This window comes from Pelophylax lessonae (genome assembly GCF_965119305.1).
Source record: "Pelophylax lessonae genome assembly, chromosome: 4".
NCBI lineage: Eukaryota > Metazoa > Chordata > Amphibia > Anura > Ranidae > Pelophylax > Pelophylax lessonae.
The window spans coordinates 81,928,206-81,951,157 of NC_138771.1; the positions used below are offsets into that span (position 1 = coordinate 81,928,206).

A 22,952-nucleotide genomic window follows, 5' to 3' on the forward strand; every position below is an offset into this window, starting at 1 on the left:
TACAGTATACTGGAGAGAGAACCCATTGGACAACACAGGCTGCACACCACAGAATGTATTTTATAAATAGCCATCAAAATGCAGGCATAGTTTGGAGTGAACACTTCGGTGTTCACCAGAGAGTGGAGAGCAGTATATGATCCCCGCTATATTAGACCCCCAAATGGCACTGTAAGGGGTTACATCTATCAGGTTAATGTTTATGCATGCATGAAGGGTATAGCTAGAGCCATTTTTATTCGTTCCTTTGCAGCTGTCGGCTTGTACAGTATCTCACAAAAGTGAGTACATCCCTCACATTTATGTAAATATTTTATTATATCTTTTCATGTAACAACACTGAAGAAATTACACTTTGCTACAATGTAAAGTAGTGAGTGTACAGCTTGTATAACAGTGTAAATTTTCTATCCCCTCAAAATAACTCAACACACAGCCATTAATGTCTAAACCACTGGCAACAAAAGTGAGTACACCCCTAAGTGAAAATGTCCAAATTGGGACCAAAGTGTCAATATTTTGTGTGGCCGCCATTATTTTCCAGCACTGCCTTCACCCTCTTGGGCATGGAGTTCACCAGAGCTTCACAGGTTGCCACTGGAGTCCTCTTCCACTCCTCCATGATGATATCACAGAGCTGGTGGATGTTAGAGACCTTGCGCTCCTCCGCCTTCCGTTTCAGGATTCCTCACATGACACTGGGGAGGGAAATGGCTAATTGAGCCCAATCTGGACATTTTCACTTATGGGTGTACTCACTTTTGTTGCCAGCGGTTTAGACATTAATGGCTGTGTGTTGAGTTATTTTGAGGGGATAGCAAATTTACACTGTTATACAAGCTGTACACTCACTACTTTACATTGTAGCAAAGTGTCATTTCTTCAGTGTTGTCACATGGAAAGATATAATAAAATATTTACAAAACTGTGAGGGGTGTACTAATTTTTGTGAGATACTGTAGTTCTCAATAATCTACTATGGGTGCTGTTGAGCGCTCTGGTAGTTCATTGATGCTCCCTGTCCGTGTGTAACTTCCTGGCCGTACGATGTACAGGCAGACAGATACACTGACAGTCTGCAGGAGTCCTGCATGGCCCTGCAATCTGCTGATCATGGGTGCAATGCTTTACAGGCTCCTAATAGAAAAAATAATACAATGCACATTCTTTTCCCTGCAAAAAGATGAGTGTTTATTTTTTTTAAAAGGTGAATTTATCCTTTAACCACTTCAGCCCCGGAAGGTTTACCCCCTTCATGACAAGGCCATTTTTTGCGTAACGGCACTGCATTACTTTAACTGAAAATTGCGTGGTCGAGTGACACTGTACACAAATAAAATTGATTTTCCTTTTTCCCCACAAATAGAGCTTTCTTTTGGTGGTATTTGCTCACCTCTTCGTTTTTTCGTTTTTGTACTATAAGCAGCAGAAGACCGACCATTTAAAAAAAAAAAAAAAAAAACATTTTTTACTTTCTGCTACAAAACACAAAAAATGTAAAAAAATTTAATTTCTTCATTAATTTAAGCCAATACAGTATGTATTCTGCTACATGTTTTTGGAAAAAAAATTCCCAAAAAGCATATATATTGATTGGTTTGCGCAAAAACTATGGGACAGTTTTATAGAATTTGTATTTATTTTAATTTTTTTTACTAGTAATGGCGGCAATCAGCGACCTATAGTGGGACTGTGGACACATCGGACACTAAGTGACATTTTTGATACTTTGGGGACCAGTGACACCAATACAGTGATTAGTGCTAAAAAATATGCACTGTCACTGTACTAATCACACTGACTGGGAAGGGGTTAACATCAGGAGGGATCAAAGCTTAAAGTGTATCCCTAGGGAGTGCTTTCTAACTGTGTGGGGGAGGTGCTTGTACTGTGGGAAGACAGAGATCCGTGTTCCTGCTTAGCAGAAACACAGGATCTCTGTCTTCCTTACTAACAGACCGCTGCTCAATCTCTATCGGGAATGATCAGCGGGTCCCGGCCGGACCCGCTGATTGGCTCCCACTGTGTTCGCCACAGACTTGGAAGCGCAAAATCATGCACCTTTACGTGATTTTGCGCAGGGGAGCTGCCGCTGCGCAGCACATATACGCGGGGCGGTCGGCAAGCAGTTAGGAACACACACATGGTAAGACTGTTCTGCAACAGGTCAGATGGGTCATGGATGAAAAAAGACCCAACATGTTTAAAGCTGAACTCTGGGATAAGCAAATATTGTCTAAAAACTAAAGGCATGTGTATTCTTATTTACACCTTTTTATATGTATTCTTATTTAAACCTTGGTTTGCTTTGTGTACTTTGTTCCAGATCTGTGCAGTAATCCAGTGTGAAACTTTGCTTCTATACAGGAGCTTCCTGTAATAAAGACCGCTCACTTCTGTCCTCTCTGCTTGTGCAGGGTGACTGGTCTTGTCTCCGCCCCCTCTTGTAGTTTTCTGCAGGCAGTTGGTAGTGGGTGAACCTGCTGGGCCCCTCCCAGAGCTCTGCTCTCTGTTCTGGTAATGTGTAGCAAAGTGATGATGTCACCGCTACTTTTAAAATGTAAAATCTTGGTTTTCAAAGGTATTTGATACACATAAAGTGGATTACTATCATTTGTGGCTACGGAAGAATTTGTTTTTGAAAGATTTGTTCCTGAATTCGAGCTTTAAGCTGGCCATACACTGTCAAAATTCTTAAACCCTGATGACAGCTGAGGGTGGTGTTTGGCCTCCAAAATGCATTGGATTTATTCTGTTATGAATTTTTTTTATCATTTTAATTACCTTGGGCTCCTAGGCGTATGGGGCTCTCATTGGATTATGTGTATATGGTAAGAGGCATGGAGGAGCTCAGCTATGAGGAAAGATTAGAGGAACTGAATTTATTCTCTCTTGAGAAGGGGAGATTAAGGGGGGGATATGAACTATATGCAGGGCCACTGATAGGGGGGACCACCAGCCCTCTTGTAGGGGGCCCGAGCACACAGGGGGGCCCACACAGAGAGGGGGATTAGTGATAGACAACAAATACAGAAATCTTCCTCCAGCACCTGAATCTGATCTGTCCCTCTCCCTGCTATCAGCTTTTATCTGTTGAGAAAGAGACAGTTGTCCCTCACTAATCCCCCTCCCTTGTGTGGGCCCCCCTCCCAGCACTTATCTCTGCTCAGGAGTTTATTTGTAAATTGTAACTTTGTTTCTCTCTCTCTGTCTCTCTGATCACTGAGCTCCAACTGCCCAGCCTGTATATTTTTCTCATCTCATCTTCTTTTTTTTAACATAGTTTTTTTTTTTTAGATTTAGCAGGAATTATGCGAGTTATGTTATATTTGTGTCTGATAATAGTGATTTTGTTGTAATTTTAGCTAAATATATCTTTAATATTTTCTTGAGGGTAGGTAGTCTGTACGGGGCCCGCGATTTCTAACAGCAGCCCTGTCTACATGTATAAATACATAAGGGGTCCATATAGTGAACTTGGTGTTGAGTTATTCACTTTCAGGTCAAGGAGGAACTATTTACATCTAGAGGAAAAGAGATTTAATCTCCAAATACAGAAAGGCTTCTTCACAGTAAGAGCTGTGAAAATGTGGAATAGACTCCCTCGAGAGCCAGTTCTGTCCAGCTCAGAAGATTGTTTTAAAAAGGAGCTGGATGCATTCATCAAAATAGACAAAATATAATCAGATACCAACATTTGTAGGTAATAACACCAGGTGTAGTTGATCCAGGAAATATCTGCCTCCTGGGCGATTAGGAAAGAATTTATTTTCCCCCCACTGGAGCAAATTGGATCATGCTTTTTAGGGTTTTTTGTCTTTCTCTGGATCAACTCTAGGTATAGGATTGTGTATATGGAGGTTTTCTATTTTTATTTATTTATTTATTCTGTTGGTTGAACTAGATGGATTTACCTACTAAGTGCCAGTTCACATACAGGCGACCCGACTTAGCCGGGCGACCTGTGAAGTAGCGGTGCGCAGCTCGCACCGCGACCTCAGAGCGGCATGCATGGACTTCATATCATTGAAGTCAATGCAGGTCGCTCCAGGTCGCCCCAAAGTAGCTCAGGACCCTTTTTCTAAGTGGGAGCGACTTGAGTCGCTCCTATTAGAACGGGTCCTGTGCTAATCTATGGCAGGCGACCTAAGGCGACTTGTCAGGCGACCAGGTCGCCTGACATGTCGCCCCAGTGTGAACCGGCTCTAAGGCAATAACCAGAAATATATTTTTTACTCTGTAAACATCAAAACTCTGTATTTAACATCAGTACAGTTTGTATGTATTGACAGTGAATGATTGTGACCCCCAGGGACCTAAAAAAAAAAGAATTTAAATGATCATTATAGAAGACATAACTAGCTAGCTGCTTGTATTTTACGGTTTTGGATGCCCGGTCAGAATAATGGCAAATAAAGTGCAGATCAGTTCCATGCTTATTTAACACACTAGGAGGAGGTTTACTCATCTACTAATTGGGACCCTTTTACTCTGATCAGTCTTTCTTCTGTTTTTGCCTTACCAAAAGCAGAAAAAAAATAACCGGGGAGTTCTTCCCACCAGTAAGTTGCAGGTCAGTTGTGTTTATAAAACATACCTCCCTTTGAAATGAATAGAAAACGCATAAGAAATTCATAAAAAACGCATCTAAAACACACCACAATTGCATTTTTAGTGCATTTTTGAGTTACGCCCTTATTCACAGGTGCAAAATGCATCTGAAAAGTGGCAAAAATGCATATGCGCTTTTATCGCATTTTTGCAGCTGAGCAATGTGAAAGCAGCCTTAGGACTCACTCTGCACATGAGATGTTCCAAGGAAGGTTAAAGATATTCAGGTCAATGCTGTAAAAAGGAAGTACTCTACTTCAGGATATAGATAGCACCTAATAAGGAGGAATAATATTTCTTTATTAATTCTCTTAAATCACTGGAGGTGAGGATTCTCACCACTGATGATAGGAAGTCAGCAAAGGATTAGGGAGCCAGCTTTTATTTGGCGATGCTGCATTCACTGAGATGGAGAGTCCAAAAAAGTGATCGAATGGTTTTGTACATTCTTGGCTCTGAGCCTTTTTCCGTGAATCTTTTTCTACTTACGTAGTTACATAGCTGATAAAGCGGAGTTCCGGCCTCAAATACCTTTTTTAACTAAAAATACCCCTATAATACTAATCCATCTCCCTTTACAGAACCGCTATTCTCATATTTACAAGGTGTACAGTATTGGATTTTAGTCAAAATCTTACTTTTAAAAACGGTGTCTGGGCGCGGCCATCTTGGAAATGGGCATCTGAAGCCGCAGTGTAATCTGCTGTGCCCTTCTTCCTGATTCCAGGGAGTGTTCTGGGAGTTCTTCCTGATTAGAGCCTCCTGGGAGTGATGACAAACAGCTCCCAGGATGCAATGCAAAGGTGGAAGTGATGTCGGGGGCCGCGGCCACAGAGGGGGGAGAAGGAAGAAGTACAATCAAAGATGCCCTGAAAATAAGGTAAGGGACCCCCGAAAAAAATTGAAAATGCCCAATTGTTGACCAGCATAGCGAGCACTCCAGGAATCACTAAAGTTGCAAAATAGGCCGGAACTCCGCTTTAAGGTTGAATAGAGACACAAGTCCATCCAGTGTGTGTATGTATTATGTCTCTACCACCGGGTTGAACAGCTTCTCGTCCAACTTCATTGAGTGGCATGCATCTTTTTGAGTGATCTGAGACTGAATAATTTCCTCCCAATGCTGGAATTACCATTAGGATATTTCTATATCGCTATCCTATCCCCTCTCAAGCTTCTCCTCAGTAGAGAGAATAAACCTAATGTTTGTAATGGTTCCTCATAACTGAGATCCTCCAAACATCCTATTAGTTTTTTTGCTCTTCTCTCTCTCTCCAGTTCCAGCACATCCCTTCTGATGACTAGAGACCAGAACTGGAAATCATACTCAAGATGTGGCCAACCAGAGTTTTTTACAGTGGCAGAATTATAGTTTTATCTCTTGAGTAGATACTGTACCCTTTTTAATGCTAATATTCTACTGGCCTTGCTTGCTGTAGCTTGGCATTGCATGCTATTGCTGAGTCTATCATCAACTAGGACCCATTAATCTTTTTACATCCTCTATTCCCCCAGAGGTCCTCCCCCTAGTTTGTATCCTGCTTTCATAATTTTAACCCCGAAGTGCTTTACATTTCCCTACATTGAACCTCATTTGCCATGTGTTTGCCCACCCCTCTATGTTATCGAGGTCTCCCTGTAGTGTTATTATATCCTGTTGTGAAGTTATTAACCTGGTTAGCTTTGTATCATCAGCAAACACTGAGATTGAACTAATTATCCAAACTATATATACATATATATAACTTTATAACTATATAAACATATCTATACAATTTATGAACAAGTTAAACAGGATTGGTCCCAGGACAGAGCCCTGGGGTACTCCACTTATAACTGCAGACCATTCAGAAGATACGCTATTTATTACCACCCTCTGGACACACCCCTGTAACCAGTTTTTTATTCAGGTACATATACTATCATCAATGCCAACAGACCTCAATGGATTAATTGTTTATGGGGTACCCTGTCAACTGCTTTGGAGAAGTCTAAATTCACTGCATCCACCGGCCTTCTTTTATCCAGATTACAGCTCACTTCCTCATAGAATGTTAATAGGTTGGTCTGGCAAGAACGATCTCCCATAAATCCAGGCTGGTTACTTCTAATGATATTATTCTTTACTGAAAATTCCTGAATATTGCCCCTTTATTATACCCTCTAATAGTTTACAAACTTTTGATGTTAGGCTGACTGGCCTGTAGTTTCCAGGTATCTATCTTTACCTATTCTTGAATATCGGTACCATGTTAGCTTTACACCAATCCACTGGTATCATTCCAGTCAGTAAGCTTTCCTTAAAAGTTAGGAATAAGGGTCTAGCAATGACTGTAATTACTGTTATGCTAGACATCAAACAAAAATCTTAATTGTGTAAAGAGCGATACATAACCACAAACATTTCTTACTTTGATATCTCCTAATGAAAGTGAACAAGCAACAAACTATAATTAATGTGCTCAGTCAGACAGGCCATAAAAAGTTCGTGAGAGGATCCAGTGAAGAAAAATTAGAAAAGATAGAAAAGAAAAAAAGCCATATTGTAATTTAATGTTCTTAAAATGACCTTTGCTTTTCAAATTGCAGTGCTGTAATTTTCTGCAAAAATGCATTGCAATATGGAAACCTGGAGGTGCTCTGTAAACAGATGGTGTACAGAATGCCTTAAAAAATGTAATTTCTTGCTTGTGTCATTGGCTCGTTGATTTTCTCAGAACGGTACACTAAAATATAAGTCAGATTTTAGGCATCCATTGCAACAATAAATTTAATTTAAAGAGGCAATGCAATTTTCTTCATTAGAACACTGCAAGTGCATTAGCTGATTAATAAGAAGACAATCACTCCTATTCAGATTCACTCTACACATTAACATAATCAGACAAACTGCTATTTTTTCAGGGCAGAAACAGGTAGGTATTTGCAACAAAATGTGTTAAAATCCTTGCAAGATATATTGATAATCTAGAGAGGAATGTTTTTTTTCTCCACAAAACAAAAAAAAATCTATTCAAGTATTTATTCTTAGATATTCTTAGATTAAAGTCCCTTCTGTTGCTCTAAGCCTCATCCAAATTTCCAAATTGCTTCCTTTGCTGCTGTGATCAGACTTCCTGGTAGATGGTGGCTATGTTTGTTCTCTATGGTCCCCTGTATGTAAAAACATAGCCACCCTCTCTTGCTTGCTCCTGAGATGGACTATGGACTTTGGGATTTGTAGTGTGCATAGAGCTGTGCAGATGACCGCAACTAATGCTGCTGCTCCAAACAAACAGAAGTGAACAGGGAAATGAGAGGTTCAGGAGCTCATGGAGGATGTTACAAGGAGGCAGAAAAACAAAGTAAGAAAAAAATGTAATAAAAAATAGATTAGAGAGCCATTAAAGAGGTTGTAAACTCTTTTTTTTTCTTCTTCTTCTTCACCCTGCAAGAGAAACACATGCATCGCATACTAGCTCATTATGAAATACTTACCTTAGAACGAGCCCCCGCCGTGCCGCCCGCTTAGCTGGATTAACGGGCGACATGTCTGGTCGCCCGTCTTCTGGGATCGCGGCATCCGGCCATCTGATTTGCCGGAGCCGTGGTGACGTCACTCCCGCGCACGCGCGCGGGAGCCGACAGTCACGGCACGGGGCTCTGAAGGAACGGCACGAGCGGCCGTTCCTTCAGAGCGCATGCGCCAGTGACGTCACTGGATGCATCTAAGGTAAATATCTCCTAAACGGTATATGTTTAGGAGATATTTACAGTAGCTATAGGTAAGCCTTATCATAGGCTTACCTATAGGGAAAAGTGTCAGAGGAGGGTTTACTTCCTCTTTAAGTAGTGGATGTGTAGGGATTATTTTTGGAGTATAAGCATATTGTTTAGTGTCGTGTAGTTATTTCTAAACTCGCCATACAGAGGCAGACACAAAGTACATAGCAGTAGTAATAGAAAATGTGCGAAGCTTATTTGCAGTTAGAAATGGAAAGTTTGATACACCACTTGGCAATACAGAATTACAGCGGTACGAAGGGAAAGCTGTTTTCAGAGTGCAGTCCCTCTTTTTTGTGGCATAGGATGTACGGGAAGGCCTGTTTATGCACATTTACTTGTGTATAGTGTTTAGAAGGGTATCAGCGTATACTTATTCTACTGGCCAGAATGTTAATTTATTCAAGACAATGGAATAAAGTTATGCGCATATAAGTACATAGGTAGTTAGGCTGAAAAAAGACACAAGTCCATCTAGCTTAACCAATAAAAAACAAAACACAACCAGGCAATCCCAAAAACACAATCCTATACCCACAGTTGATCCAGAGGAAGGCGAAAACCCCCAGCAAAGCGTGATTCAATTTGCTACAGCAGGGGGATAATCCCTGGATCAACTTTACCTGTAAATATTGGTACCCAGTTATATTATGTACACCTAGGAAAGAATACAGACCTTTTTTAAAGCAATATACTGAGCTGGCCAGACCCACCTCTGGGGAGGGACTCTATTCCACATTTTCACAGCTCATAGTGATTGTCGGCCAATCACGACGCGTAGCGCAACTCGCACATGCGCAGTGCGTACCCGGCTGTGAAGCCGCAAACTGTCACAGCCAGGTGCCCACACCAGTGATGCCGGCGCGGCAGAGCAGAGAGGGAGAAGAGCGAGGCTTCGGGCGGCCGCATCGCTGGACCGTGGGACAGGTGAGTGTGTGTTTAGGCTGGAACTCCGCTTTAAGGGGGCAAATCCTTCCGGTATTCGGGGTTCGCAGCTTTGTATTGCTTCTTTATTCCCATTTGCTGCTCTTCTATAAGCCAGGTTGGTCATCTGCCTTTGTCTACCCACACTGTTTATTGTAGCATTTATTTAACTCGATTTATTCAACTGTTGGTTTTTCATGACATATCCTATGTTCTTGGTGTTCCCTCTGTAATTGTGCCGTTTATCCAGCAATTCTGCTTGAGATTTATCTGTTATTGGTGACTGTACTGTTTGTCCTCCTTATACAAATAAAGAATTTACAAAATCATTCCGGTCCTAAAGTGGTTAATTAAACTCTCAATAGTTCAATAGTTACTTGGCGAAGACTTTGATCCCTTTTTAAATATAAGCACCACAATGGCCCTATGCCAATCCAGTGGTACTATTCCATTTCTTAACGAGTCCCTAAAAAGTAGAAACAAAGGTTTTGAAATTACAGAGTTCAATTATTTTAGGATGCGTGGGTGGATGCCATCTGGTCCAGGCGCTTTATCCACCTTTTTTCTGTCTAAATATTTCTGGACCATATCACTTTTGAGCCATTGTGGATCATTTGGGGCTGTGTCATTACCATCCTCATTATGGTCATGAGCCCCCCATGCTCCTTTGTATATACAGAGCTGAAGAAAATATTTAATAACTTTGCCTTCTCTTTGTCCCCTGTCACCCACTCCTGATTATTTTATAAAAGGGCCTACATGCTCAGACCTAACCTTTTTACCATTAATATATTTGAAGAATTTTTGGGGGTTTGTCCTGCTATCAGACTTTTACAGTCTGACGTTCATTTTGAATTTTTGCGTCCTTGATTTCCTTTTTACATATTCTGTTACATTCTTTGTAACAATTAAACAATGATAGTGTTCCTTCATTTTTATATTCTCACAAACGCATATGCATGTATTTGTGAGAATTTAGACACATCCGTGCATGCTCATTAGCTCTTTGCAGATTGCAGCTTTGGGGCATTTTCTATACTCTGAACACTGCTCTCAATGTTTAATGTGCATGGCTAATATTGAACTGCGTTTAAATGCATAAAAAAAATACTGGATGCCTGTAAAAGTGGCATTTTTTATGCCAGCGTAAGTGAGGCCTTACTGGATCGTTTACCTCAAATGAGGTGATATACGCAATGCCATGTACAGAAGGACCTACCATTCATGAACGGCAGTCTCATTGCAACCAACAATTCATGTTTTTTGTCAGTGTCAACATTTGCCATCAGCTGTGTGCCCACTGATTACATTGCTAGTGATCAGTGGGTTTATGACTGTCTTAAACACTTGAGTCCTTAGCACCATCTTAAAATGGCGTAAGGACTGCAGCTATGTGTCCCAATATAAAACAGATTTCCCTTCACTTTCTGTTCCATAGCCTGAAACAGGAAGTGAGCAGAAATCCTTTCAATGTGAGGGAATCCCTGGTTGTCCCCAAAGTCAAACAGAACTAGTGTCCCCATTGGAAGATTTATACTTACTTCATTACTGTTCTAGAGACAACCCAAAATTCAAGATTTTCTTTTAATTTCACTTTTGGTGATAAAAGTTAACAGATAAATAGAGAGGTTGAATCTCCCTAACAGGGACATGGACAGCAAATAAAAAAAAAACTGACAGGTGTTTGAATCCTTCCCTGCAATATCCAAAACTAAAACAAGTTTTGCCTTTAGTTATACTTTCACAGGCAATCCTTTCACAAAGGGATGCATAGTTCTATTAAGGGTAGTCTGGAACTTGTGCCTAAATAATATGTAGCACCCTCCTAGTTAGGCTTTTAATATGCTTAGGTAGTTTTATTTTTTTGGCTCCCCTGTAGCCACTGGCTGCAGGTTCAACTACTTCCCCCTGCATTCCAGTAAGTTATGGAAAATATTGGGTTGGGAGAGGCAGACCTTAGGCTGAATATTCATACAGCCTCAGCCAATCCTTGGTCGAGAGGGTGCCTAGAACAGCAGGGTCCTTGTCCTGGTGGAGAGAGATCCAGCCTGGAGGGGCTGTCTACCCCTGTAGAATGCATTAGGGGAAAAAAACGTAAAAGCATTATAACCACTTTTAAACATTTTTTAAAATGTTAGTGTTGATGCCAGAGAAATCTGCAAAGAATTGCGCCCCCTGTTCTCAGTATAACGAGAGCATCAAAATATGTGTGGAATTTGCAGATATCCTGGAAACCTGTTATAAGTACTGTACAGTGCCTTGAAAAAATATTCACACCCCTTGCAAGTTTCCACATTTTGTCATGTTAAAACAAAAAACATAAATGTATTTTATTGGGATTTTATGTGATAGACCAATACACATTTTTTACAAATAAATACCTGAAAAGTGTGATTTTTGCATTTGTATTCAGCCCCCTTTACTCTAATATCCCCTAACTAAAATCTAGTGGAACCAATTGCCTTCAGAAGTCACCTTATTAGTAAATATAGCCCACCTGTGTGTAATTTATTCTCAGTATAAATACAGCTGTTCTGTGAAGCCCTCAGAGAACCTTAGTTAACAAACCGCATCATGAAGGCCAAGAAAAACACCAGACAAGTCAGGGATAAAGTTGTGGAGAAGTTTAGGGTTAGGTTATAAAAAAAAAATCCCAAGCTTTGAACATCTCAGGGAACCCTGTTCAATCCATCATCCGAAAATGGAAAGAGTATGGCACAACTGCAAACCTACCAAGACATGGCCGTCCACCTAAACCGACAGGCCAGGCAAGGAGAGCATTAATCAAAGAAGCAGCCAAGAGGCCCATGGTAACTCCACAGCTCAGGTGGGAGAATCTGTCCACAGGACAACTATTAGTCGTGCACTCCACAAATCTGGCCTTTATGGAAGAGTGGCAAGAAGAAGGCCATTGTTGAAAGAAAGCCATAAGAAGTCCTGTTTGCAGTTTGCGAGAAGTCATGTGGGGGACGCACCAAACATGTGGAAGAAGGTGCTCTGGTCAGATGAGATCAAAATGGAACTTTTTGGCCTAAAAGGAAAACACTGTGTGGCGGAAAACTACCATTGCTCATCACTGTGAACACACCATCCCTACCATGAAACATGATGGTGGCAGGATCATGTTGTGTGGATGATTTTCTTCAGCAAAGACAGGGAAGCTGGTCAGAGTTGATGGGAAGATGGATGGAGCCCAATATAGGGCAATCTTAGAAGAAAACCTGTTAGGAGTCTGAAAAAGACTTGAGACTGGGGCAGAGGTTCACCTTCCAGCACGACCCTAAACGTACAGCCAGAGCTCCAATGGAATGGTTTAGATCAGTGTTTCTCAACTCCGGTCCTCAGGGCACACTAACAGGCCAGGTTTGCAAGAAAACTGAAATACAGGTGATATAATTTGCTGCTCAGTGATTGCAGTATTCTAGTCTGCATCTCCCCAATACTTAAAATCTGGCCTTTTAGTGTACCCTGAGGGCCGGAGTTGAAAAACACTGGTTAGATCAAAGCATATTCATGTGTTAGAATGGCTCAAAGTCTAGACCTAAATCCAATTGAGAATCTGTGGCCTAAATGATCAGATTTCTGGGAAAAAGTTAGAGAGGTAATGCAAAAGTTTTCAGAAGTAGAGATACCAGAAGATCCGGCTTTTTTCCTTCTACAATTGAGTGGGATTCCAGGGAAGAGATATAGAGGATCTTTATTATGCCACATGGCAAATGCAGCTAGATCTTGTATCCCCCTCAAGTGGAAGAAACAAGGACCTCCAACAATAGAATGTTGGATACGTAAAGTAGAAGAAATAAATAAAATGGAAGACCTGGTTCTGACAGCCCAACATAAAAGAGAAAAATATACAGAAACATGGGGTGCTTGGAACTTGTTTATAGTATCGAATCACGGGATAGATAGCTTGGAAGAAGACAAGACAGACTCTTGAGTAATAAAAAGATAACCCGGAAGGAAAGGGAAGAGATACCCCTTCAACTCTCTCCTACTTCCTCTTCCCTTTTTCCTCTCCCCCTCTTTCCTTTCCCCCTTTTTTTTGTGGTTGTTTTGGGGTTAATTTGAGTTATAGAAATAGAGAGGATAGGGTGAAAAGAGTATATTCGGAATTAGCTGTGTAATGAACAGATGGATGTAGGAATATACTTGAATATGATATGTTTTGTTTATTGGATTTTTTGGATTACACAGTCTCACCCAAAAACTTTAATAAAAAATTATATTTGGAAAAAAAAAAAGAGAATCTGTGGCAAGACTTGAAAATTGCTGTTCACAGACTCCATCCAATCTGACAGAGCCTGAGCTATTTTGCAAAGAAGAATGGGCAAACATGTCACTCTCTAGATGTGCAAAGCTGGTAGAGACATTCCCAAAAAAGACTTGCAGCTGTAATTGCAGCGAAAGGCGGTTCTACAAAGTATTGACTCAGGGGGGCTGAATACAAATACACGCCACACTTTTCACATATGACTCAGGGGGGCTGAATACAAATACACGCCACACTTTTCACATATTTATTTGTAAAAAAATTTGAAAACCATTTATAATTTTTCTTCCACTTGTCCAGATGTTAGCTTGCATTTGGGGCTTCTACCTAAGAGAAGTAAAAAAAAAAAAAAACTTTTTTTAATGTATGCATCGTCTATATTGGCCCGCTTTTGAGGGGCTATACGTCTACTACAAGTATATCTCAACCTAGCCCTCAGTCCTAAAACTTCTTAACTTACACTGCTTCTTCCCAAAATGTAAACAACTTTTATACTGGCATGAACCAACCAGGAATAATTGAAGAAATTAGGCATTTTGTGCACAGATACATTTCACCCCATGCTCATTTCCAGAACTAAACAATAATGTCTTTTTGGTAGTACAGCATTTTACGACAGACAGATTTTTTGCTGAATAACTCTTTGTTGCGATATGATCTTTCTGTTTTCTTTAAACAATAATGCTTTGTGTACAGTGACGAGCAGTGCTTTTTTTCTGCTTAAGAGCAATTTTTTTTCCCCAGAAGAATTCTCTACTTCATATATCATCCTTCTGTTCTCTACATGTTACAATGAACAAAGAGAGCCTGTGTAATTGCAGTTAGTGGGCAAAAAAATGGTCATCTATGAAAAACATAATACAATAAAATACAAAACAGGATTTTCCAGTAACATCCGTCTATTTGAGTTCTATTAACTTGTTAGTCATCCTTATACTGACCACCTCCATTGTCCCACTGAATTAGGGAATAGGGGACTTCAGTTCACATTTATTCCCTTTTACAGTTTTGTGTCTTGTGAAGAAAACTATAGGAATGAAGTCTGTCATCAAGATCTTGTGGTTGGAAGTTGTTGTTGACCTTTTCACCCTGGATAACACGAGTCTATAGCTTGTAGGTGTCGTTGAAGGTATAGCTTGTACATGTTGTTGAAGATATTATTCTTTTATAATGCTCAAAGCGATAGCAAAGAAATCCCCAACAGCAAATGTTCGGAAAGACAAGTAATAAAGATCTGCAGAGTCAATGCTTTGTGCTACATCAAAGGCAGTTGAGAGTCACATGTGGGTCGTGAGCCACTGGTGTCAGATCACTGAATTATTTTTACAAAAAAAATATTTCACTATTATTATTTGTCTTTGACCCAGTGAAGATTACAGTCTAATCTACTTTAGATCCATAAATGTACTGGGACAACATGACTATGTGATTTTGGATATGCAAATAATGAACACGCAGATGCCATGCTGATGTGTTCTATCCAAAACAGAACCCCAGAAAACAATAATTTCTCTTCCATTATGCCAATAAAGATGTGTTTACAATGTGGGGAGAACATATATTAGGCCCGCTTCACAATGGTATGACACAAAAGTCGCATGACTGTCGATTTGACTTTGCCCTGTGACTTCGGTCTGACATCAATCCAACTTCCATGCAACTTAATGAATGGGACCTGCTTTTGATCTCACTTTGAGATGAGTGCCACTTGGGTCTGGTATGGATCTTCATGGGGAAACCCCATGCCAAAATAGAAAAGAAAATGGCGTGGGGTCCCCCCAAATCCATACCACCCCCTTAGGTGCCCCAAAGCACCCCCCCTATGTTGAGGGCATGTGGCCTGGTATGGTTCAGGAGGGGGGGTGCTTGCTCACCCCTCCTTTTTTCCTGGTCTGCCTGGCTGCATGGTCGGATAAAGGGTCTGGTAATATTGGTATTTTTGAATACATTTTTGCATTGAAATTTGACCACTAAGCACATGTCGCATGTCACAAGTCGGATCAGTTAGGATGGTGATCTGACTTGGATGCAACTTCCATTATATTCTATGGGCTGAAATTGTATCCAAGTTGACCAAAAGAGTGCAGGAATCTTTTCAAAAGTCGGAGCAACACAAGTCCGATCAGTTAAGATTATGCTTATAGGGAAATATTGACTTTGAATTTTCATGCGACATGTGATCTCAAAGTCTTTTTGAGCCTAGGACACATCAAGATGAGGTTGAGATATATAGATGATGTTCTGATTGCCTGTTTGAGCATTGTGTGGAATATTTGAATCAGAACAATGAGATCATGCAAGAACATGGTTGATGCCATACTCAAATGCCTATAAACCAAGGGGACTTTCACCACATCCCTGATATGTATAGAAATTAAAAGAAAAAAGGGGTGTCTCCAGAACAACGGACTCTATATTGGCCCCATAAGGCCCGTGTATGTGCTTGGAATACACCAAAATGTGGGACTGTTAAGGTGAAGTTCCCTTGGCATAAATAGATAAATAATAATGCAGAGCAATAGATAAAATGAAAAAAGTTTTATTAGTACAAAATTGTCATAAAATTAGATCAGCAAGTGATACTAAACATCAGTACAGATATATAAAATAGTACAATTAAATATGGATATAAAGAACCATATGAAATACATTTAACACTTCCAAAAAATTTTTTTTTTGACCATAGGTCAGATTATATACATTACAAACAAAAAATATATACAGATACCAAATGCTTTATCATAGTTAACTTTGAATGGCATATAAATATGCCATGTGTTCCAAGGGGCTCGTATCAGGGGCAGTTCATCAATGACCAGTATATATATATGTACATTATTTCAGATAACACACATATATTGTAAAGGCTGTCGCATGAATCATAAAGGGGACATGAAGAGAAGAAAAAAGAAAAAGGAAAAAAGGGGAAAAGCCAAAGATAGATGGGAGGGGACCATCAGGTGATTCAAATAATTAGAAGAGGTATATAGAATATTCCATATATTGATATTATTCCAAAAATGGTTTGAAGGATAGAGCTGTATTCAAACCTGGAGGCTTTGTAGCCTGTAATTTGTAGATCCATTTGACTTCAGCCCTAAGGATGGCATTATCATAGTTGCCCCCCCGTGGGTTCCGTTTGACAGCTTCCAAGACTATAAATTGTATTGTGTAAGGGTCAAAATTGTGGTGTAAGCCCACATGTTTACATATTGGTGTATACATGAGGCCAGTATCTATATAATAAAGATGGTCATGGACCCGTCGGGCAAAGGGTCTTATTGTTTTGCCCACATAGAAAGCCCCACAGAGGCATGTGGCAAGATATACCACACCCTCTGTGAGGCAAGTGGCACGAAACCAGGGTCTGAAGGTACCTCCACGTGGTAATGGAAATAGATAGCCCTCCCTCACCCATGGGCATTCGGGGCATTGTCCACCTCTGTAAGTACCAAGGCCCCCTACCGCTCCAGAGGTCCCCTCATCCATAGGTTTGTAATGGCTATGGACAAGTTTGTCCCTGAGAGATGCTGTTTTACAGTAAACCACCTCAGGGTAGGGTTTGACGTATTTAGAGATTACGGCATCTTCAGCAAGGAAGTGCCAGTTGTTGGCCAAAATATTTTGTACCATAAGGTGCTGCGAGTTAAATTTGGGAATTAATTTGATGGTGTTCATTGGTGGTTTCTGGCGGGAACCGAATATTAGTTTATCTCGAGGTTGTAGAATAGCCCTATTGAAAGCCTTTTTTAAGAGTTTCCTATTATAACCTCTGGCTAAAAGTCTGCCTTGCAAGGCCTTAGCCTCTTTTTTATAATCTGAGTCCAGTGCGCAGTTACGCCGCACCCTCAGATACTGAGAGTAGGGAATACTGCGCACCAGTGACCGAGGGTGACTGCTAGTGTAATGTAAAATTGTATTTCCTGCTGTATCCTTACGATACAGCGAGGTATGTAATGTACCATCCGAGTTTAAAAATACCATAGTATCGAGGAAGGCTATTTTTGCAGTGTCCTATTGGACTGTAAATTTAAGGTTGTAATTATTATTAGAGATAAACTCAATAAATAGTAACAATTTTTGCACTGTACCGATTCAGACAATGATGACGTCATCGATGTATCTGCGCCACAACGCTTGGTGGCGCAGATACATCGAGGCGGCATCATTGGCAAATAGCTCCCTTTCCCACCCCCCCAGGTACAGGTTGGCGTACGATGGGGCACACGAAGTCCCCATCGCCACCCCCTGTACCTGGAGGTAAGTGGTATCGCCGAATGTGAAAACATTCGATCTTAGGATATGATCCAACAGTTGTAATGTGAAATCAACCAATGCCCATTTGTGGTGGGTCTGCTCCCTAAGAAATGGGGAAATGACCTCCATGCCTCTACTATGCGGGATGCTGGAGTATAGCGCCTCAATGTCAAGAGTGACAAGTAATGAGTCCTCCGGTACAGTGAGGCCCTCCAGAACTCTAAGTAGCTCCAAAGTATGTTTGAGGTACGATGGAAGGCCCATGACGTGTGGGCGAAGTTGTTCATTGACAAAACGGCTAGACGGCTCAGTGATTGAGCCCATCCCCGATACAATCGGGCGGCCAGGTGGTTTTTCCAAGCTCTTATGCACCTTGGGTAGTGCATAAACGGTGGGCAAAATTGGGCATTTGACATTGAGGTAATCATATAAGTCTTGGTCTATGACATGTGATTGTAAAGCATTAAGAATTATCATCTTAAATTTAATTGTGAGTGTATCAACTTCATCCAAGGATATCGGTCTATACCATTCTCGATTTAACAATATATCGAAACACATGGTTTCGTATTGATGCCTGTCCATGACGACCAAGTTGCCCCCCTTATCAGAGGGTTTGATGACAACGAGGTCGTCATGGACAAGGTCATCTAAAGCAGCTCTTTGGGAGGCAGACAAATTCGAGGTCCCAGAAAAGGGGGCCTCCAAGTTGTCTATCTCCTTCTGAGTGTGATTCACAAATGCCCATATTGCTAGGCAGGTCTGGAGCTTGGGAAAGTGTGTGGATTTGGGTTTGAATTGTTTTGGGTCAACATTTTGCGCCTCCTCCTCATCAGAGGAAGAGCCAGATGATGAACCACCAGTATATTGTTTATTTTCTTCCAATAACTGCATTAATGTTTTCAGGTTGCGAAAGTCCTGAGCTTTGAATCCTTTATATAAGTCCTCATCACGTATGTTCATGTTCCCTTTATCCTTATCAAAGAGGAATTTGTATGTAAGACTCCTAGCGAACAAGTGAAGATCCTTCACTAGTTCGAATTTGTTCAAGCTTTGATCAGGACAAAAGCTTAAACTAAGTTGAAGTACTTCCCTTTCTATTTCCGACAGTGAACAATGAGATCATGCAGTTCTCAGCAGTGTTTTGGACTAAAATATTTGATGGGAAAATATCAATCAAAGGTTACAAGAAAGACACAGTTACCAATGAACTGTTTCACTATACAAGGTGTCACCCTACACAATCTATCTTCTGTAGCCAATTTCCAAGGTTGAAAAGCAATAATACTGATAAGTGCAGTTTTCATGATCAGACCACAGAATTAAGGGACATTTTTTGCACATTGGTATGAGCCAGCCCAATAGATTTGGATAGATGTCAATTAGTTAGATCTAAACAATGTTAAAAACAGAATTAAACCACTTTGTATTTTTTTTTCCAATTCTCACCAGTGGCTCAAAAAATATAAATGGTAGTTTTGAGTAGCTGCCATACAGTATAGTACAACAGGCTGGATGAAAGGTTTGCAGTTCCTGTAACCTGATTGTAATGTAAAAGGGAGTTTCAAAAAGGAAAAAAAATGGCTTTATGGGTTTAGACACATTCGTTTTCAATACTATTAATTATAACCTAAATGTCTCATCATAGTTACTAAAAGCATGGTTATAGTTCCAGGTTCAGCCCTCAAGGGGGAAATTTACTAAAACGTGATTGTGCAAAATTTGGTGCAGCTCTGCTTCCAGGTTTTATTGTCAAAACTTAATTGAACAAGCAAAGGTTAGAAAGCTGATTGGCTACCATGCACAGCTACACCAGATTTTGAGTGCACCAGCTTTAGTAAATCTCCCCCATAATCTTTACTCAGCACTGTAAATTGTTTTTTGTAATATAATCCACTGTAACTGTTGGATTTTTAATTTACTTTTTTATTATGAAGCCATGAAAAGGAGGTGCAAGAACACATAAAGATACTTTAATGCAAAGCACCCCAGGCCAAGGTGTGTATGAATAATGGCAGGAACAATGTTAAGGATAACTTGTTGCCTGAATGCTCAAATTATAGTAAGGTGAGGGAAACCCGTTCCACTAGAGACTACCTATAACTGAAATAAAATTTATGGGTTAACTGATCCTTTAAGTGCGTAATCCCAATATATTTTATTATACTGAATATTCTGATCTAAACTAAATTGCTGTTTTTAATATGTCTATAGGGAAGCAATAAGTCGCCTCTGTGAAGCTGTGCCCTGTGCCAAAGGAGCTGCAAGAAAACGAAAGGTAAATATTGCATTGCATATAAAATGTAACAAAATATGTAAACTATCATTTTGTAAATATGAAATGTAAAAAAAATACTGCTGTTATTTCAGCATCATAAAAAAGTAACATAGAATCAGGTTTATTTAATAAGGCATAGAGCAATATGCAACGTGCAGCTGTATAGAAAACTGAAATTTGATTTCCCATTGCCCATTGTCATTGCACTATGCACCAACTTTATAACACAGACCTTTTTAGTTTTTAGTTAGGAAAGTTTTTTTTTAAGATTACTATTGTTGTACATTTTGTATAAAAGAAAAATAAAGAGAGCAAACTGTGCTCCGATATAACACAATATAAGCAAAGTGTCTATTCTATACATGTACAGTAGATAATGGAAGTAGTGGTTACATATCATCAAGAAAGACAAAATGTACAGAATGATAATAAAGTTCAATGTGTATGCATAACAGTAGAAAAGGAAACATTAGGAGAATCATCGAATAATTCCTAACTCCAGTTAGTTCCCTTAACTGGTGGTATAGTTTGGTCTGAGTTTACCCACAAATCACAGATTTTATGAAATTTTCGACGGCAACCCCTGGCTTCATACGTCAGTTTATATAAGGTGATTGCCTGATTGATAAGGGTAAGCCAGGAAGCTAAAGTAGGGGGAGCTGTGGATTTCCAGTGCATCATAACTGATTGTTTGGCATATAATAAAGTCAAATGTAGAAAAGTTTGGGAATTCTTAGATAGAGATTTATCATCCGTTAGGAAAGTTTACCTTACCTTACATGGGTAAGCAACACCACCACTGTTAAAGTTCTTTCGTGGCTTATCCAAGCCATTTCTTCAGTTCTAATGAGCATTAGAAAGATACATCAGTATTTATATCCACAAAGGTAGCACAGATACCTCAATCCAATCACCATGGAATGTGTGAAGACACATGTCCTTTTCTTGGACAATTAACATCTGCTTTGAGACATTCCATGGTGGTTGGATAAATTCTGGACTATTTTCCTAACACTGATTAGAACTGAAGTAGTGGCTTGGATAAGCTAAGAAACATCATTGCAGAACAAGTCCAACTGAATGTGACTAACTACTACTAACTTTGTACATTTGTACATTTTCTAAGGGCAAATTTTGTTACAGTGGAATATCCGGCACATTATATCTGTTTTTGATTTTAATATATGGGTAATTTTGGGTTTGGTGTTACCATACCTAAAGGTAACCGACACAAATGCAAGGAAAACATACAGTGCATGAAGGTAGCGTTCCTGGTTAGCCTGAGCCAGGACTTCTGCAAAGTGTTAGTGCCAGATAACAGGTCACCTTTGGGTTTCATTCTCTAGGGTCTATGTTATTTTATACTGTAATAGCTGCTATAACAATGTCTCCATAAACTAGAGAAAGCATTGCACAGATCTAAAGTACTTGCAAAAGTATGGAAATCCTACTTTTATGCTTGAGATTCTAGTAAAAGCAGAGCCTTTAGGGGTCAACTTTCAAGTTTTCCTATTTCCAGCAAAAAATGACAGGATAACTTAATAATTAAATCATGTGATTTGTCAGTGGGATTCAAAAGCTCTTTAGTTTCATGTGATTTTAGTGAAATTATCCTCTGTATGACTTGAGTGATGGAAGAAATTGTATAGGGAAATACGTAGTCTTACAATTAACAAATTACCATATAATTCACCATCCGAGAAAATATGTCTGGTTTCATAATCCAAGCAGGCACCAGTTTCTGTAGCAGGTAGGAAACAGGCAGCCTTATGGGAGAATATAAAACCTGGAATGCCTTTATATCACAGAACAGGTTTAATATGCAAAATGTGTAATTAGAACTCCGCCATCAAATAGTGGTAAAATTCGGTGTAATATACATAAATATTGAAGAAGCTTTATTGTATATAGATATATTTTTCATATTTTGCTTACAATTTACTTAGCATATGTATTGGGATCATATAGCATCTGCCTGATTTGCTTGCTCTGAGTTTTAAACCCTTTAAATTTAATGGGTAACTATACATTATTACTTTTTCCTTATAGCAATTCTGTCAGCCATTTCATTCTTTAAACTGATTTCTAAGTATGTCTATTTTTGCATGCATGTGCCATCCCTGGAAGATCCCTCTGGAAGCTGGAAATCACGGTATTAGGCACAGCTATTACAGTGATTGCTGCTGACTTCTGGGTCCCATGCCAAGCCCCGACCTCCTGGAGGCAGTCCACCGGAGGTTGTTCGCTTAGCATGGGCACTTTTCAAAGCAAAGCCTTTTCTCAAAGCAAAATGCTATTTGATTGGACAAAGAGGAGATCAAGATGTCACTGTCCCACCTCTCTACCTTGTCCAATCATAAAATGCTTGGCATTTATGGATAAAATGTTCTCCTAATGCCACCTCTGCTCACTAAGCAGCAGGGCTACCACTGGGTACAGGACCCATTTCTTCATCCACCTCGCTAGTGTGGATGGGGGAATGTTGTTTTTTTTTTTTTTTTATTGCTGAATCGGAGCCAGTATGCCCAGAGGCCATTTCAGTGACCCTTAGAAAATCTGAATCCATTGCCCCATTTTTTCTTGTGTTTGGACTAGAAGTTGCACAAGGGCAACTCATAGAACCCAGCTTCCTTTGTATACATGCAGTGATAACTATGCAGCATTAGGAGCTGTGTACTGTTAAAGTATGACAAGAAGAGAATTCCCCTATTGGTGGGACTTTTTAGGCACTCACATATGCACAAAATTTTGTGCATATGTGAGTGCCTAAAAAGTCCCACCAATAGGGGAATTCTCTTCTTGTGATTCAAATTGGGATGTGGCACCATCATTAGTACCCAACACAGGCAA

The 22,952-nt window shown here is 40.0% G+C and overlaps 1 protein-coding gene across 1 annotated transcript in view; it reads left to right on the forward strand.

The window, feature by feature from the left end:
• The window catches only part of SHC4 (SHC adaptor protein 4), a 136,082-nt gene that overhangs the window by 42,358 nt on the left and 70,772 nt on the right, over positions 1 to 22,952 (forward strand). The window contains exon 3 of the mRNA XM_082254034.1: positions 20,039 to 20,102. Coding sequence (XP_082110160.1) covers positions 20,039 to 20,102 — 64 coding nt within the window. The remainder of the gene's footprint in view (positions 1 to 20,038; positions 20,103 to 22,952) is intronic.